The sequence below is a fragment of the Phallusia mammillata genome, chromosome 5 (genome assembly GCF_965637545.1).
Source record: "Phallusia mammillata chromosome 5, kaPhaMamm4.hap1.1, whole genome shotgun sequence".
Classification (NCBI taxonomy): domain Eukaryota; kingdom Metazoa; phylum Chordata; class Ascidiacea; order Phlebobranchia; family Ascidiidae; genus Phallusia; species Phallusia mammillata.
Window position 1 is genome coordinate 20,726,351 of NC_137256.1, and position 17,436 is coordinate 20,743,786.

The following is a 17,436-nucleotide window of genomic DNA, read 5'->3' on the forward strand; positions in this document are numbered from 1 at the left end:
CAATATTATGTTGTTCACAAACACTTTCTCAGGAAGTTCAAAAACAGATTCAACAATTTTGTGCCAAGTAAACTGTAGCAAAATGTATTATCAGTTTGAGCCCTCCTGAATATACTCGTTTGTCAAGTAATTAACTATACCTAAATTCACAATAATTTCAATCTTTATTGTTGAACAACATAACGTACCTTTTAACAAATAAAGTTATAGCAGATGTCCAAAATTTAACACGATACAGAATTCCAAACCCAGTTCTTTGTATCAACTAAAGCAAGCCTCCGCCAAATTAGAGTCTTACTTTTTAAAAAAACGATTCAAACCATTTATATACTCGCCCAAATCATGTCATCACAACAAACGTTATATGTTATTGTGTAGTTTTTAAATTGCGCGCTTCAAAGGCCATAAGTGTGCTTCAAATCAAAAACCATCGAGTACTTGTTTAAAAAATACGGCACACGACTTGATGACGCAGACTGCCTGTGGCTGTTGCTATGGTAATGCGTTGTTGTCGTTGCTAGTGGTAACACAAGGGTTTGGCTGGGCAATGGGTCGTGCAATTCCGGAGAGGTTCAGTGTTGGGTGGTTTAGGAATTGTTTGTTGTTTGGATCGTGTAACATGGGGATGGGCGCCTGTGTTGGGGGCAAAACAGTTTACCAGTGGTTCTTAGAACTATTATAGTCAAACCATATTTAAACCTCAAATTGGAACAGAAGACAAAAACAATTCACAAGTTATCAAAAGTAACACCAACATGGAGCAAAGACAAACTATGACAACACATCAAATGAATTTAATCATAAAATTACTGCCAAAGAACTGGTGTATAAAGAATACATCGTGCAGACGTTTCAACAATCTATGTTGTCATCATCAGTGCAGAGGTGAAAAAAGGGACTTTTGGGGGGTAAACTTGGGTTGACATTTACCTTTAATATTTTTTTTGCCATGAAACGTTTGTAAATCTTTCAGAGGGATAATGAGTGACGAACAAATATGAAATCTGTGATTGATGGGAATTTGAGCTGGTATTTGCGCTGCGTAAACTCATTGCGTTAAAACATTTTTTGAGGTCCTAATTATGTTTCCATGTTTTACGGTTACGGTTTTTACGGAGAATTACACAACCGAGGAATGTTTACTCCAAGCCCTTGTGCAGTAGGAGCTTTGTGTAAATTCTTTGCAATGTTAGCAGGGCATATAATAGTATTGACTTTCAGGTTAACCAGTGTACGACAACTAACAAAAGGAATCAAAAGATCATTAAAAATACTAATCTCCATGACGTGTTTCTGATCACAGTGTTTTACGCTAAGCATAAAATAGATATCACTGATATACAGTTTAACTTGCAGTGACAAATGAAGTAACCGTCTGCGCCATCTTTTTATCACAGATCCAGGTATTCGGCTGATCGGACTGGTGGCTAATATACCAATCCGTTAACTTTTCGGTTTTAGTTGAAAGAACGTTTTCCCAGATTAAATTTTCATTCTTGTAACGCGTATACTGGTTGGAAAATCTATAGCTGTATTGTATGACAGGATTTGTTGATTTGACTTTGAATGATAGTTTAATCGGCTTGACATTTAATGCTTGACAAAATTTGTTTAGTTTCTCATTTCAAACTCAGTCTACCGTTAAAAAGTCGTGCCATCTTTGTACATTCATCCCTGAATGGATTTTGGCAATTGAATTTCAACCAAACATGTTAAAAAAACGAACCAACAAGTGTTGCCGGTTCTAAACGTTGGAACTAATAAATCTATAAAAGGGACCGGCGCTACCAAATGGAAACTACTGCTATAGTCTGAGACCTTAAAAAGATTCAAAATTTTGGAATATTTTTTTTTATTTTCAAGTGGGCGGTTGACCATCCAACCGAAAAATATCCTCCCCGACTACAAAATACAAAACGGCTACCACGGCAACCAGACGGGCAGCAATGTCAGCTAGTGACGTCACGGCTTGCGCCGCCATGCGTGATGTTGAGCTCGCTAGGCTCGTAGAGGAAGATGACGTCACTGCTGACGCGGTTGACGGGGAATGCTTGATTTTTCCCCACATTTGCGAGAGTACCCCTGTGACCGGAAACTGAAAGAGTGAGTGCGAGGAATTCCTGAAAGTGAATCGATTGATTAAAATTGATTAGTATTAAAGTTTAGACTTATCTTTTTTGACCTCAGCAAATACCGTCCATTTTTGGTGTTTTGTTAAATAGCTGACTCTGTGTTACGAGTCAACAGAAATTCGTTGTTCAACAGAATGTAAACTTTGGTAATTCCAAAGTCATCCACTATTTATTTTAGATTTGTACATTTCACGTTAGTAATACTAATGTTATTACTGTAATAGGCACCTTCAGTATCTTATTACATGGAGGATAAAGTCTTATCAAACTTTACAGTCTGCATCTATCACAAGTTTAAAATAAGACAACGATATAAAAGTGCTTTGTAAGGAAGCGATCATTTTAAAATACAATACATTTTTCGACGGTTAAGACTCCACAGACCGCGCTTGGATTACCTCTCTTCCTTTTCTTCTTGTTTGTGATGAATATTTTCCAAGTGATGACTGCAGGCACAACATCCGTTTATAAATGGGCAATCGTCTGGAAAATACTCGGTTTTAAAACTTCTAAGAAAACGTTTATTTTTAAAGTCAACAATAACACCTACCACTGGGATAAATAACACCTACCACTGGGATAAAAAGTTTAAATTGGACAACAAGGTTTTCGAAAGATTAACGTCGACACAGCTTCCAACCTATTTTATATCGACACGAGTTTTCAGTATGCCCCAAATACTATTCCACAACTACTTACGTTGCTTAGACGATTAATACTGTTATAGGTTCAAAGCTTTTTTCAATGTATTTTGAGCTGCATAAAGCTGGTTACCTAACCGGCTAAAAACTGATTCTTTTATTCTTATACAGGTTCAAGAATTTCGTTTGTAGATTTGAAAGTGTTACCTTTCTTTGCATTGTCATGATATCCTCGTCCTTGGTTTATCTTGAAGTATGGAGTGCTACATCTGCTTGCAGGTGTAAGTATTGTATCTAAAAATCGGAAAACTGTTCATGCATTTCGTGCATAATGTCAAGATGTAGAAGCAACTTGTTAAACATTTTGTAATCTTAAAAACTTAAACTAATTTTTGAAAGAAATTTTGATATTTTTATTTTTAAAAACAGTCGTGCTTTTAATGTAAGTCTAGACTAAAATCCTAAAAAGCCGAGCATCAACGTTTTTTTGAAAAAAATACGGTGTCATTGTTTCGCACCTTTGTGATTGTTCCAAGTTTCTTCATTCCTGTAACCTTGACGTGCATTATTCAAGGGCATGCCTGTCAAAAAGTTCACCACTGTTTGCGAGTCCCCACCAGAGCCTTCATCCGACAAATGTTTGTTGATGTGATTTCTATGGTGCCGCTCTTCAATTGTTGGTTTTTCTGCGAACTGCAGCCGAATGTCCGGCGTTTTTGCGTTTCTCCATTTCGGCTTTGAAACGACACGAGCTTCTGGAAACCTTTTGTTGAACGCCACGTCATGCTGACGTAAATGTGAAGGCGGACACGTCATATTTCGCGCTTTTTTTGCTTGGAACCGTTCTCGGCGTGCTAAAATTGCTGAATCATCAAGAGATTTTCTTTCTTGTTTAAGGCGGTGCCTCCTTGATCCAGATTGGTTTTGGTGTCTAAAGCGTGAATCAGTATTTTCGAAGCGACCAAGCGGCCTAGAGTAAACGTCTTTATTGACCTTTGGCCTAATTCCAGGTTCGTGATGCATTGGTTCCAATTTCTGAACATTTTTACGTCGAGATCTGACTCCGATTTCTTGGACAGCTTCTGGTTCCACATGGCTTGGAATTTGATCTATGAAGTCGTAAGTGCTGAAACCATGTCTGCGTCGCCCAACTGTGATCATAGTGTCTATTGGGTATTTTTGATCGAAATCAGGTTCTTGTGGTGGAAAATCAATCCTTTGCATTTCGTTTTCACTATTACCGTCATCCACTTGTGATGTTAGAAATTCAGCCAACCGAGGACCAGCGTTTTCCCGCGTTTGGTCACGCCTTGGTATCTCGTCATAATCAGAAGACGATTCCGGGAGATTTCCTCGTTCGACGAAGATTTTGGTTTTCGGTTTTTCAAACTTTGATGAAGGAGTTGGGCAACTTTTTTCCAAAGCTCGGGTTTTTACTGTCTTGTGATTAGTGCTAGGCACTGCGTAAATGTGATTGAAAGTTGTTTCTGCTTCGTTAAGGGAAGTTCGATCAGGAGATGTTTTGACCTCCATTATTTGTGTGTTACCTCCTCCAACTGTTGATTGATTTACCTGAAAAAGAAGTCGATTCCATTTATTTTCAGTTTTAAATACTTACACTAACGTTTTTTGTTTTCAAACTGCAATAACTGTGTGGTAAGTTTAATGTACTTGGGTGTTATCTCGTTGTTTGATTAAGCTGGTTTAAAACTGAGTGACTGATAATGCTCGGAGAATTTGATCCAACTTTTTTATTATTCATCCAACCAACATTTTGTTAAAATTTTTAAACTTTGGTTGAATCTTACCAGCAACATGTTTAACCAAGTCATGTTTTTTTAGTTGGCTCTAACTGTCTTAAAAGATTACCTACTTTTGTCACTTATAAAGTCCAAGTAAAAGTTGCAAGTAGGCCCGGGATTATGTTCAAATAAAACAGGCTTGATTTGGACCTCACTTCAGACTTGGCTTTATTTGTGCCGCAGTTTCATCTACTTTCGAACCTAGTTTTGGTTCAAAAATGTTTGGGCTCGGTCGGGTTTTGGGCTTTTTCTTTCGAATTCGGGCCGGTTCTGGTCCTAGCTATTGGCCCGCTTGCAACTGTAGGTAAAGGAAATACATGCTTTTGTTGAATGTTGTTATCACAAAAGCCACTAAACTTGGTGTTGCAGATTTAAAAACCTAGTAAATTAAACCGGAAAACCCCCCAAACACAAAACATCAAACCATTGCTTACCTCACAAGTAATGTCTTCAAAATAGTCTCTCAGCACTGGAACAGTCAGTTGGATCGACTCGTTTTCTTGTCTCGTTCTTTCATGCGCCGATTCGAGTTTAACAGTTCTCGGAGACACAATAATCTCTCCTCTATCTCTTACTATATGTTGTGTTCCCGCGTTGACTTGTGGGCGGCTATTTTGTAGGTGTTTGTCGGTAGGTGCTGAGAAAAAAATACGCAATACTACTTAAGCAGTGTGTGGGATTTTTGGCATGATTTTGTGGTACAATAGTATGTGATGTAATAATTGGCATTATGGACGTAACAATGTTTGTTTTATGAATTGTATTTGTTTGATATGTGCAGTTATAGGGCGGCAACCAAACTGATGAAATGATTAATGGAATGGTTTTAACAACGGCTGGTTGTAAACGAATTTCTGATCAATCTTTTCTGTTAGTTAAAAGTAATTTTATAGGTATTTCTACAGATGGGAAATTTCGGGTCTTATCAAGTCGAGGAGTATTATAAAAGTGGATGAAGTAGGAAATTTGATTTTCATAAATTTGAAGGTTTTAGATTGACCAGCTAAATAAAAGGAGATGAATAAGTACTTGGTCGGATGCGTGCCACTACAGCCAGTTGAAAGCGAATCGATTTTTTTCTCAAAGAACTAATCTTCAAAGCACAATACTATTTATAGAGCTACAAAAACGTTAACCTTACGTGGCCGTGGTGAAAACAATGGTAATCTGTAATCTTCACCCATTGCAAGTTCTTCGTTAGTTTCAGTGATTTGTTTTGGACGTGGGCTTTTCTCGGTTCTGGGACTGCAGCAAGGTACATCATATATATGCGTCAGGTTTGTGTCTTCTTTCCCATTAACACAGGACTCAACGGCTGTTGAAGATGGTTCACTGCCGATCTTGTTTGAACTCTCAGTTCTACCCTCAGCCGAGGCATCCAAACTTCGCTTTGATCGGTTAAAACTCGAGCGAGGCTGTGGGATCGGGCGTTTTCGGAAGGTTTTAAATCCATTTGGACCACAACTGGGCCTGGGCGCTGACCCTCGTTTTCCTTTTTTGCTAATTTTGTGCTTTGTACTGTGATGTTTAGTAACAACCTCAGGTTCCTCCACAAATTCTTGAGAACTATCTTCAGTTTCTGTTAAGGTTAATTCGCTATCGTCCATAGATGACTCAAATCTGACCTTGAATTGGTGCTTCCGTTGTTGAGGGTAGGGATGATACCTTTTCCATCTTTTATATGGATTTACACTTTTGCAGAGTTTACTTCCACAACATGCATTGCGGAAATTGCGCGATCGGCAACAGTGGTGATTACGGCTGTGACAGGACGAGCCAGTATCTGTATCAGTGTCCACATGTCTTCTCCACCTTCTTGACTCGTTTTCTGCTGCAAGTTCGTTAAATCGTTTGGAAACCGTCGGGACCCTAGGATAGTTTTCGGATGAATATAAACCTCTCAAAAACACTGGGTATTCAGATACAGTATTACGTTCTTGAGTTTTCTTGTCTTCGATGCTGTCTTGAGTTTTTAAGCTAAACACTTCGGTTCTTAGCAGATTTACTGCTTCTAACAACTTCAACTGAATCTCAGTGTTACCTGTATCAGCTACGCTTTCTCTGGCCTCACCTGGCGGTTTAAAATCAGACACCATTTTCTCAAACTGTGCTAGACTTGTTTGAATCTCAGCAAGACTGCTACTGATTTCAGCGCAGAACCGCTCACTTGAGTCCTGCTGTTTTGGCATGGGCAATATATTAGAAGTGTCAAATCCTGCGTCTTCTGCCCAGCTTACAACACGCCGTAACTCGGTATTAAGCTCGTCTACTAAGTCTTTAACTCCATCAGGAGTCTCCTGCTCTTCATTTGCGTCATCTTCGCCGCCAGATTTGCTGGATAATTCATTTTCAGTGTCTATGTCTGAATAACCACAAGTAGCTTTGGGGTCCTCAACTGTCTCACTCTTGGTGATGCTTGAGTCAGAAAGCTTCCAAATAACTTTCATCGTACCTTCACTATGCTTGCCACCACATGTATTTTGATTTACTTTATCCTTAATAGTTAAAGAGCGAAACACCTCCTTATCTTTTACTGGTGACATTGCGCGTCTGTCATAGGAGGATGTATGCGAAACACCGAAACTTTGTTTCTCTGTGCTTTCGTGGTCTTGTACGTACAAATAAGCTGATGTTGTAGCATCTACATCAGCTGATGGCCGTGTCTTAAACTCTCCGCGGCAAGACAGCTTGGCTCCAATCCGTTTTCCGACAGAATCAGCGACTGAGTTACGATCAATAGAACTATTTTCCACCTTTCTCTCCCTCATTCCTATTGTAATGTTCTTATCGTTACAGCTAGATTTGGTCATGGACTCTTGCTGTCGTTGCTCCCAATCTTTTCCCACAATGCAATAGCGCCGCAAGGACATCTGTGATTGGCTGTCACAGCTCGCGTCTATGCTCGTGTCTACCAGCTCTATTTCGGGTAGCTGTGTCTTGTTTTCGTGTGGTCTAGACGCTTGCTTTGAACCACTTGGCCCTACTGATGGCACTAGAGCCACGTCGTTATCCTTATAAGTATCTGCGCTTTGGTTCTCTTCACTGGAAACTGGACAATTTGAAGCAAAGCTTTCTGTATGTTGACTGTCAGTAGTTATGCATTGATTTGAAGTTGCATCAGATACAGAAGGTACAGAAGTTTCCATGTCACTTTCGTAGTTAATCGACAAAAGATCTAAAGCAGTTCCCTGGCTTTCGCAATTTCTGCTAGAGCTACATGGTACAACACGCAAGACAACATAATCGCTTTCATCGCTGGTAGACCCTATGCCTGCTGAAGGATTAGGTCCTGTGGGTTCAGGAGTCTCAAAAAACGCTCTTCCTGGCTGTTCGTCCGTGATTTCAACGCTCCCCTGATTAGATGGACGGTTTCTTGCTATGTTGCCAAACTTTTCTACCAATGATTCTGGTACAGACCCGAAAACCATGCTACTTTGGCTTTCAGGTAAACGATGAGTTTCTTCGGTTGGTTTGCTATTAATAACTCCTGCCGATGGATGAGGCGAACTTGGTGAATATCTTTTGCTCTTTCGAGGAGAATGAACTGTTGAAGAACTGGGTGGATAACCTTTGCTTGGTCCAGGCTCGTCGCATGAACTGAAATAAAAAACAAAACATTGTAATTCGGGAAAAACCTGCTGGCCTATAGATGAGTTATATAAGGATGAATAATGAGATGATTTTTGTTAGTTTTACAAAGTTTAAAATAGTTTATCTGTGACTTTATTTTGTTGAAATAAGTGTCCCACGATAATATAGCAGACCATACAAGATCGGACTAGGTTTGACTTTACTTAGGCCTACCATACGTCCTCTTTTTGGAGGACATGTTCTCATTTTTAACAAAAACCAAGTTGTCCTCCAAAGACAAGAGAAAAAATGCCCAAATGTCCTCCTTTTAAAAGAACTTCTGATTTATCAAATACATATGTGACAATTGTAAAGACTACAGGTTTTACGTTTTTTGAAAGTACAAGCTTATTTTAATGTTGTGATGTGATAAACGTTAAACTTTATCCAAACTATTGTATACCGTCTAATTTCTATAGCTTTTATTTTTAGGGGGCCTTAGAGTATTTTTATATGTTATTTTCAAAATTTTGTCCTCCTTTTTGGGGATGGAAATATGGCCTACTTTACTTGCTTCATTATGTTTACCTGTCCGTTTCACTCGAAGCAGAAGGAGATGTCCTTTTTTCCAACTTCATCACATAATAATCCGAGCTCCTATCTGATGAGGACAAGGAACTTGTACTGGACTTCCAATGCTCCAGGTAATCATCATCAAATGTCACGCTCTTCCGTCTTCTGGTCTTTACTCCCTGCTTTAGAAGTTTGTGAAAAAAGCGCTTAATGGTCTTTGGTAACTTCCGCTTGGGAAACATCATACTAGAAGATGAAAACTCCTTTGATTCCGACTGTCTTCTGCGCCTTGCTCCAAACATCTTTCTTATTTTTGAGACGTTGCTTTTTTGATTGATGTTGGTGTCAGGAGCACGCCTGGATGTAGATGGAGTTTGAGCAAGCTCTTCCTCCAAGGTTTCTCCCATACTACTGCTTTCTTCTCCACTTGAAGAGACAGCGTCTCTTACTTCATCTTCCTGGGCCTCCGATGAGGAAGAACTGCTTTTGCTTTTTAATGAAGACCTTTTATAAGAGACAGTGGAAGATATTGACAAACTTTTCCGACTGCCTGATGTTTGTGTGCCAGAAGATACAACCGTTGTTACTAATTCATGTTGTTTCAAACCTGATTTGACAAATCTATGAACAGATGCCTTGGTTGGAATCAGCCGTTTTCGGTTCAAACCAGTCGCCAAGTCTTTGCCGACCAACTCATCCGAGATTGAAACTTGACAAACCATCTTATACACAATGAAAGCGACGTCTTCGTCAAACTCGGCTTCAAATCCCCGTGAAACTGGTAACATTTTTTGTAAGCTTTGAGCCTCATTATTCAACATCTCAATTAAATGGTTTAGGCTCTTGATTTTTGCTCCCGAAGCAATACGTGCTGATTCAGCAGCGTCCTGTAATTTCCCTGCGCCTTTTGTTTTTACCTTTTTAAGGGCAGCCAGCTTTGTTGGAAGACTTGTGTACTTCACAGTGGGAAAGTCGTCTTCGTCAAACGAATCTAAATAGTCGTCTATTCCTTCAGCAGTTGAAATACTCGAGGGTGGAGCTGGAATTTTGCAACTCTCAATTTTTTTGTATTTTCCAGCGCTTTTGTCAGGGCATGAGGCTTGTTGAGCGTTTGATTCAGGAGCTGTCGGTTCCTCAGGGGCTGGTGGAGGTTTTACAGATTTTTTTGTGCTATTTGCAATGTAATTTTCTATAATGCGTAACCTCCTGGCGTCTTTAATACACTGATCGGAATACGTTCTGGCGCCAAACTCCACCGCCGTAACGCCAATCTCGGTGGTTAAAAATCCCTCATAAAGTTCTTCCGTCTTTACATCCAGAAGCGAAGTATCTATAGCCTCCTCAGTCATGTAACGACTGATCCCTAACACAAGGGCTTTAAGGGAAAACTGTTCACAATAATTGCCGACCTCTTCCTCGTTGTGTTTTGTAAAGTGGCGTACATACAGATTTTTGCCTTCGTAACAAGCGAAGTCTACTACTCGGGAAGCCAACGGCTTCAAGGTCCGATCGGCGTAATGGTCTGGAAAGAAGGGAGTAAAGCGCTTTGTTCTGATGGGACATTCTTGGCATAAGGGTTTAGCTCCCGGTGGTCCAATTACGGGATCATATACATTTAAATTGCGTGTTTTCATTAAATCTTTGACGTCTTTCAAGGTCACCTCATTAGTGCCTTCAGGATCATAAACCACGTCCATACCCTTACAGTGTCTATGGCCATCCTTAGTGCATTTGATGTCAAGACAGTCAACGTCAGTGCATGCTTTTCGTTTAGTACTAGCCTGTGTGTATTTTAGACTCATCGGTATTTCATTCTTACCAATGGCGTGTTTTCCTTTCGCCAAAGCCGGCTGATTTCCGACAACTTCCCGGTCTCGGCATTGGAAAGACCGCAGAACTATACCATCACCACGCAAGTACATTATAGTCGCCTTCTCTTCCAGTTCCTTTTTCCGTTGGAGGCGGTCCTGATCATCTTTGTTGCCTAGCAACTGCTGGTCAGTTTCGTCGCTACTTTGAGAGCTTTTTTCTGAGCTCAATTCGGTTACAGTGGAGCGGTCAAACCACGTGGTCAGCTGCGAAACGTTTGTGGACGAAAAATCCATTGCTCCCAGCTTCAGCAATCCCTTTGGAAACTTTGTGTGTTTAGTTCGCACTTTGTCACCAAAGACATCAAGTTCGGAAGAAACGATTGACGGCAAAGATTGGCTACTATTCCGGCTAACTTTGGATTTATCTGTCGTGGGGTTCTGACCGTGGATGTTGGACAACAGTTTGACTGATTTTAATTTTGAAGGTAGTTCACTCGAAGTAGAAGGGATAATATGTTGCTGTGCATCAAAAAACTTCATAAGTTTTGAGGCATCTTCGGTCGAAGTTTTGCTGGTTAAGGACGTTATGTTTTCTGTGGGTTGTGACCTGCTTAAACTTATCGACCCGGGAAACCCAGGTACTTCCCGGTTTTTACGTAAGTTGGTGGGGACGTTCCCACTTCTGGGAGTTGCCTTTTCCGATTTTCCTTCTTTTTGGATCCGGTCGTTCTCAGTGGCGATGTCTGATTTTATGTTTAAGTTTGGTGGAACATCATAAATTGCTTCGGATTGATCTTCAGTAATTGCTGTTAAGCTGCTACTATAGTTTGAAGATCTATTTGTAACATTTGAACCGGCATTAGTGCCTGACATCGTTGCTGAAGTCTCGCTGGCACTTGAAGGGTCCGTACCAGACCATAACGAGACTTGGTTACTGGTCCCCGTGTTTCCAGACTTAACCACTGTCGTTCCAGTTGCTGTATCACTGTCGGTTACTGATTCACCTTCGCTTGCAACTTCATCATAACCGTATGAGTTTTCTGAAGATCTTCTAGTAGAAGCTGAAAGTGAAGACGCTGGTTGGGGTCCGGTTCGAATCCAGGGAACTGCAGAAGTATTTTGACTTCTGCGAAATCTTCTGCCAATAACAACTTGAGATCTACTGCCTGAAGGTTTTAAACCAACGTTTCTTTGGATCTTCTTGTGACTTCTTATAGTGTGTCTGCTTTGTGTTCCGTTTTGGGATTCCAGAGATAGGCTTTTACGCATACCTAATCTTCTCTCTGTGCTAATTTCCCGGTCGTATATAGGCAAAGATCTTGATTGTCCTTTAGTGAGCCAGTATTCTGAGTTTCTTCCAATAGCAGCCTGCGAAAGTCGATTCAACACCCTATGTAGGTTTGAACTGGATTCGCTGTGTCTCTCTGGTGCGCTCCTATTCGCTGAACTTTTTTTACCCTCCATGCAGTCGGCGGCCAATGGGAGTGAGAATGTGACGTTTCTCGGAGTTCGGTCTCCACTGGCGACGTCAGCTGCAAGGCGGTTCTCCCTTCCGCGTCTACCAATATGCACTAAACTTTTGGGACCTTTCTTTACTCGTTTTGGTATAAAGCCTGCACTGGGAGGTGGAGCGCCTGAAATATGCTCCGATAATGCCGAGGTGACGTCACCGGAATCGTAATCGGAGCGCGTGACGTCACCGGACCCGTACGCAGAATGTGTGAGGTCATTACTGTCGTATGTAGAGGGAGTGATATCACTGGGGACGTCACTGGGAAAGGTTAGTGATCCTGTAAGGTTATCCGGTTTTGATGCATTGTCTGTGACGTCATCAGACATCGGTGCTGAGTGTATGACATCACCAATGTTGAGTAGAGAGTAGATATGTTCATTCGGAGTGTGAGTACTACGTTTTGGTGAAAGAGGCGTGTTTTTACGCATATTTGTATCTTCATTTTGTGACAAAGAAGTGATGGACAATGGTTCAGTCCATCTTAACCCAAAATCATAGGCTTGCTTCGTTGACGAGTTCGTGACTTTCGGGTTTTGGGATTTAGTATCCAATTTATCAGTTTTCCCTGGCATAAAACCGTATTTTTCTTTTAGCATTGACTTTTTCTTATCTGAAGTCTGATGCAGCCTAAACGCCTCGGAGTTGTCGGAAAGGCTTGGTAGCAAATCGTAGATTGGTTTAGGTGATGGTTCTTTTTCTTTTAAACGTTTAAACTTCTCATTCGCCCCTGAATTGTTTGACTTGATTGGTATTGGATCATAAAATCTAACTTGAGCTGGACTACCATTCTTGAAGATTTCCATATCATCAGAGCTAGGAACTTCATCGTAAATGTGATCGCTAACTTCAGGGGCAACTGACTTTTTTGCTCGTTCAGTTGCGCCGATTTTCACCCACCCTTGTACCACGTCTGAGAGCTTGCGATAGAATGAACTGTTGGTGCTTCTTACTGTCTTAACTGACCTGCAGTTGTGTAAATAACTGCTGTACCAGCTACCAGTCGACGATAGACCCAAACTACTAGCGCGGGAAGGCCGACGAAGTAGTCGCATACCGTCTTTCATGTTTCCCATCTCCTGATTCGTTGCTTTACGGTTAAGCAGTTGGTTAAAAGTAAAATCATCCTTAGGGGCGATTTGGGGTTTCTTGACGGGAAACTCCACTTCTCCTCGTCGCCATTTTTTAAGATTCTCATTGATGTCATGCAGCATGTCGATTCGAAGTAATTTAAGCTTCTCGGCAAGCTTTCTGTCCTCGCTGAAAGGGTTTTCTCGCTCGCTTGGAATCCTCATGAGAAAGTTGCCACGAGCGCCACCCTGTGGAGTTCTAACTTTCCGTTTTCGACCAATCACAACTTGATCCTGGTTCGTTTTAAAACGAGAAAATTCAAACGATTTTTCATCGGATGACAAAATCGACCCTTGAACTTCCATAGCGGAGTCCACTTCCAACGGCGCCATGTTATGCATTGAAAATAACTCCTGTTCTGAGAGCTTACGCTTCTTTGCTAAATTCTGCCTGAAATTAGTTGCCAAGCGTTTTATTTTGCCGCCAACTTTTAAGCTCATTCTTCTTATTCGATGCTGCGCAAATTGTTCAGGTTGGCTTGTTTTTACAATGTTTTGACCCTCGCCATATGCACCAGGTTTTGGCAATTGTTCCAGTGGTGGTTTATCAACCATAAAAGGTGGAAGAGATAAAGCAGAGTCTCCTGAACCGAAGAGTTGGGTGTCGTTGGTGTCTCGTTTGTCGGGTTTGCTTCGCTGGTGTAGTTTTCCAAGTATAACGGCTTTCCTGAAAACAATACAAGATGAATTTTTATGTTTAGATGTACATTTGATCAGCAAACAGTCTGACGTTAAGTGAAAGAACAACGTTGTAACCTGGACTTGCGAAAATTATTACCTAGGGGTAAGGACGCAAAAGCATTCCGTAGAATCTGGGGTATCATTTAAAATCACTAAGAACTTGCACCTAAAGCCTTGATTTAAACAAGTATTTTTAAATAGAGTAATTTTAATGTAAATCGAAAATATATTCTAGTTGCAACTTGCACAATTTTCGTCAAAAATCATTTTGTTCCATAATTCAGTGTTTTGTAGATACCCTTTTAAATAAACTAATAAAATATTTGGTTATAACAAAATATACAGGCAAACCCCCCCCCACATACTTGTACGTGCCGTCATCGTTATGTAGTTTTCCAACCAACACAATGTGGTCTTCAACTGGTACTCCGCGGCCCACTGACGTCATAAATTGATGACCTCCCAAGGTGTCTGGCGCGTCGAGTGGGCGGACCGCTTCCTCATAATTCTGTTTGATATCAATCGGTTTCCGTTTCTGTGTTTCCAAAAATAATTTAGTGTGATAATTATTTCACCAAATGCAACTGCTTCAACTCATAATACTTTTAGTAAATTCCCATCCCCGCCACCAAAACTACTTTCGTAAGATATGCCTAATATTTTTACTTTAAACTATTCTATTCTGTGGAAAATTCAGTAAGTGAAAAATGTAAGTCCAATATTACCATTACTTATTTTTCGCAGCTTAAATTTTATAACATTTTTACGTTAATTTTGATGTTTAACAAAGGACGTTTTTCATTTACCGGTTGAAATTCGACTCTTCCGGCGTTCTTATGTTCACTTGACGACCCAAGGAGTTTCACGTTGCCCCGAAACTTTCCTGCAGCCTTTCTTGCACGCCTTACCATGTTTGAAGGTCCTACCACAGCACTGTCCGATGGATGTTTTACTACTGGTACCTCAGTTTCTCCAGCACGAATATCAGGTTGACTTTCCGGCGAAATAACGTTACCTTCAAGCAAATGTTCGAACCTTTGTTGTTACCAGTATTAGATTTTTCCATTATAGTATGTTTAAGTCATAAACTTTTGTATATTTTTTAGTGTGTAGCCTATAATCTTGAGTTGAGTTGAGTTTATTTCTATGGCCGAGCAAATCAAAGTGCATTAACCCGACAGAGACAATCACCAAACCTAACAACCATTAAAGAACTGCACAACGTTAACAAGCACCTGTAAGTACACCTTTATTTTAACAGTGAAAATACAACTACATTCTCCAAGATTTTAATAATAGATTCTTTACTTGTAGGACCATAAACCGTAGGACAATTTCCGCGAGTTCTTCTATTTCAAGGGTCGGCAACCTTTTTTGCACTGCGGACCGTTTTTGAAAGTGAAATTTTATCGCGGACCAGTCTTCAAAAAACTACAAATATTTTCCAATGAAAACGCCAAAAATTGTTTATCATCCCTGGGATACATGGACAAAATGTTTTAAAGCATTTAACCTGAAAAAATATACGGCCCGGTAACCAACTCCTCGCGGACCGGTACCGGTCCGTGGACCGGCGGTTGCCGACCGCTGTTCTATTTAACCAAATTTAAAACATTTTTTTAGAAACAAAATGCCGCTTCAAGTTGTTTGACGTATAGTTTTCAACGCATTAAAACAAAAATTGTGATACCTTCGTCTAATCCAGAAAATTTGGTAATTTTTCTAGATTTCGGTTCCGAAACACCAGTATGACTTCTTCCTGTGTGTCGCAGTAACGGTGGCATAATCTTTTCCACATTTTCGCGGGTTTCCTTTGTCCTCTTTACTTCCATCAACATATCAGAAGCTCTTCTTCCAACGGCGTCTTTTCCCGCTTTAGAAATTCGTAGTTTGTTCAATGATTCGTTTGATTTGATCCCAGGCGGTGAATTTGTTCTAGGATCACAGTAAAATGGTACACCTTTCATTTCAGCAAAGTAATACAAAAACATCAAGCCAATAAATGATAACTAGCCTAAGCTGCAGACAGTGCACACAGTTCGATTTGTAAGTTTTCGTTCAGTGTAGCTGGTGACAAGACATGGGTCGTATTGGCCCGTATAGCCATCTTCATTAAAGTAACTCTTTCAAAAGAGATGCCAAGTATTACCTTTTAACATAGTTTAACAAAATCAAGTGTTGTGTTTTCCTGTTTCTAACTTGACCATTGTTAGAAAAATGTAACCTATAATCCCGAAAAAAAAAAACATTTCCCAATTTAGACTATTTAATAAAGCAACATTCAATCTGTACTGGGACGATGTGATGCAAAATCTGTGTGCAATCAATTTAGCCTAAATATGTGTTCGGCCGTTAAAACGCAAACACAAATTTTGCTTTTCTTATAGCAGTGGTTCTCAAAGTATGGGTCGCGACCCAAACATGGGTCGCATAGGGTAAAAAAATGGGTCGCGCACACAATAGCCTTCCCACTATACTGTTTCGCACATGGCGATTGTAACGTCATAGCACGGAAAATAATAGGATAAGTTAATCTTGCTATAACTGAACTTGGCCATGTGACAGTTAGCGTTAGAGTATGAGTAAGTATTCGTACAAGGAAATAAATACATTTTTTGTTGTTCGAGGCTTGGGTCGTGAGGTGTTTATAAAACTCAGATTTGGGTCGCGTTCAAAAACGTTTAAGAACCACTGTCTTATAGGCAAATAAAAAGTCAAGTTACAAAGTATCACATTTTAGTACCTGAATTTATTCTTTTTATATTCCTTATAATATTGTTCCAGTCCCGTTGTCGATGTCGCCATACAATTCGGAAAAGATTCGCTTGAGGTCTCAGAGTCGCTAAGATTACGTTTTGCTCCTTTCCATTCTGGTTCAAACATTGGTTTGGTTCCGTCAAACAGTTGAATCGAAGACGCAGCCCAATTTGGTAAACAATTCTTGGAAAAGTCTTCTGGACGTTTTGACTTTTGACCAAACTTTGATTTTATGAGAAGATCAGTTTCGCTACGTGCCTTTACTCTGTTGGTATGTAACGCCAAAGACCCCTTTCTTTCACGTTGAGCCATTTTGCCAGGTAGCTTGTTTGTAATATCAGTCGAATCTGGTTTCTTCAAATCCGTATTCACTGTAGACGTGTATACCGTTTCACTTTTTGATTTTGTCCCGTTTGAATACGTGTACAACGTTTCACTACTTTTTGAAGCATTGTTGGAAGTCTTGCTGTTAGTTTCTGCGGTTTTACTAGAATATACATCCTTCAGGCTCTTTCCAGTAACTTTGGGGACTAACGAAGGTGTAGATTGTGAAAGAAACTTGTTAGGCGTTCCACTAAACCTCAATTTTCTTCTTCTTTTCAAACTTCTTGGTGTAAGTTTCTCCTTTGCGGAGTATTTTCCGTAACTCGAAGAAGATGAAGAACTTAGAACATTCTGATATAAAGACGATCGCTTTTTGTAAACTTTTCGTTTGGTTCTGGTATTTTTATCACTCAAAATAGTCGGTAAGTCACGAATGGTTCCCGTTTTGTCCGACATTTTAAATTTTAGCCCTTCAATAAATTGCAAAAAAATGTCTACAATTTTC

The 17,436-nt window shown here is 40.1% G+C and overlaps 1 protein-coding gene across 1 annotated transcript; it reads right to left on the reverse strand.

Moving 5' to 3' along the window:
- Nucleotides 1-1,858: 1,858 nt before the first annotated feature.
- Nucleotides 1,859-17,387, reverse strand: LOC145229676 (uncharacterized). Its single transcript, XM_080095011.1, has 11 exons — nt 16,594-17,387; nt 15,541-15,785; nt 14,657-14,865; nt 14,216-14,385; nt 8,734-13,836; nt 5,717-8,172; nt 5,010-5,212; nt 3,292-4,345; nt 2,981-3,067; nt 2,531-2,615; nt 1,859-2,120 (listed from the first exon to the last, which is right to left on the reverse strand). The coding sequence occupies exons 1-11, from the start codon at nt 17,385-17,387 to the stop codon at nt 1,859-1,861; spliced, it is 10,668 nt and encodes a 3,555-aa protein (XP_079951137.1).
- Nucleotides 17,388-17,436: the final 49 nt, after the last annotated feature.

What these genes read in the sequence shown, in the direction of transcription:
- LOC145229676 (XM_080095011.1), bottom strand. Translation starts at nt 17,387, where the DNA reads ATGTCGGACAAAACGGGAACCATTCGTGACTTACCGACTATTTTGAGT. An exon ending in GCTTCGAGTGAAACGGACAG is followed by an intron (nt 8,173 to 8,733) that starts GTAAACATAATG and finishes TTTTTATTTCAG; the next exon opens with TTCATGCGACGAGCCTGGAC. An exon ending in CAAGAAGAAAAGGAAGAGAG is followed by an intron (nt 2,121 to 2,530) that starts GTAATCCAAGCG and finishes ATTCACTTTCAG; the next exon opens with GAATTCCTCGCACTCACTCT.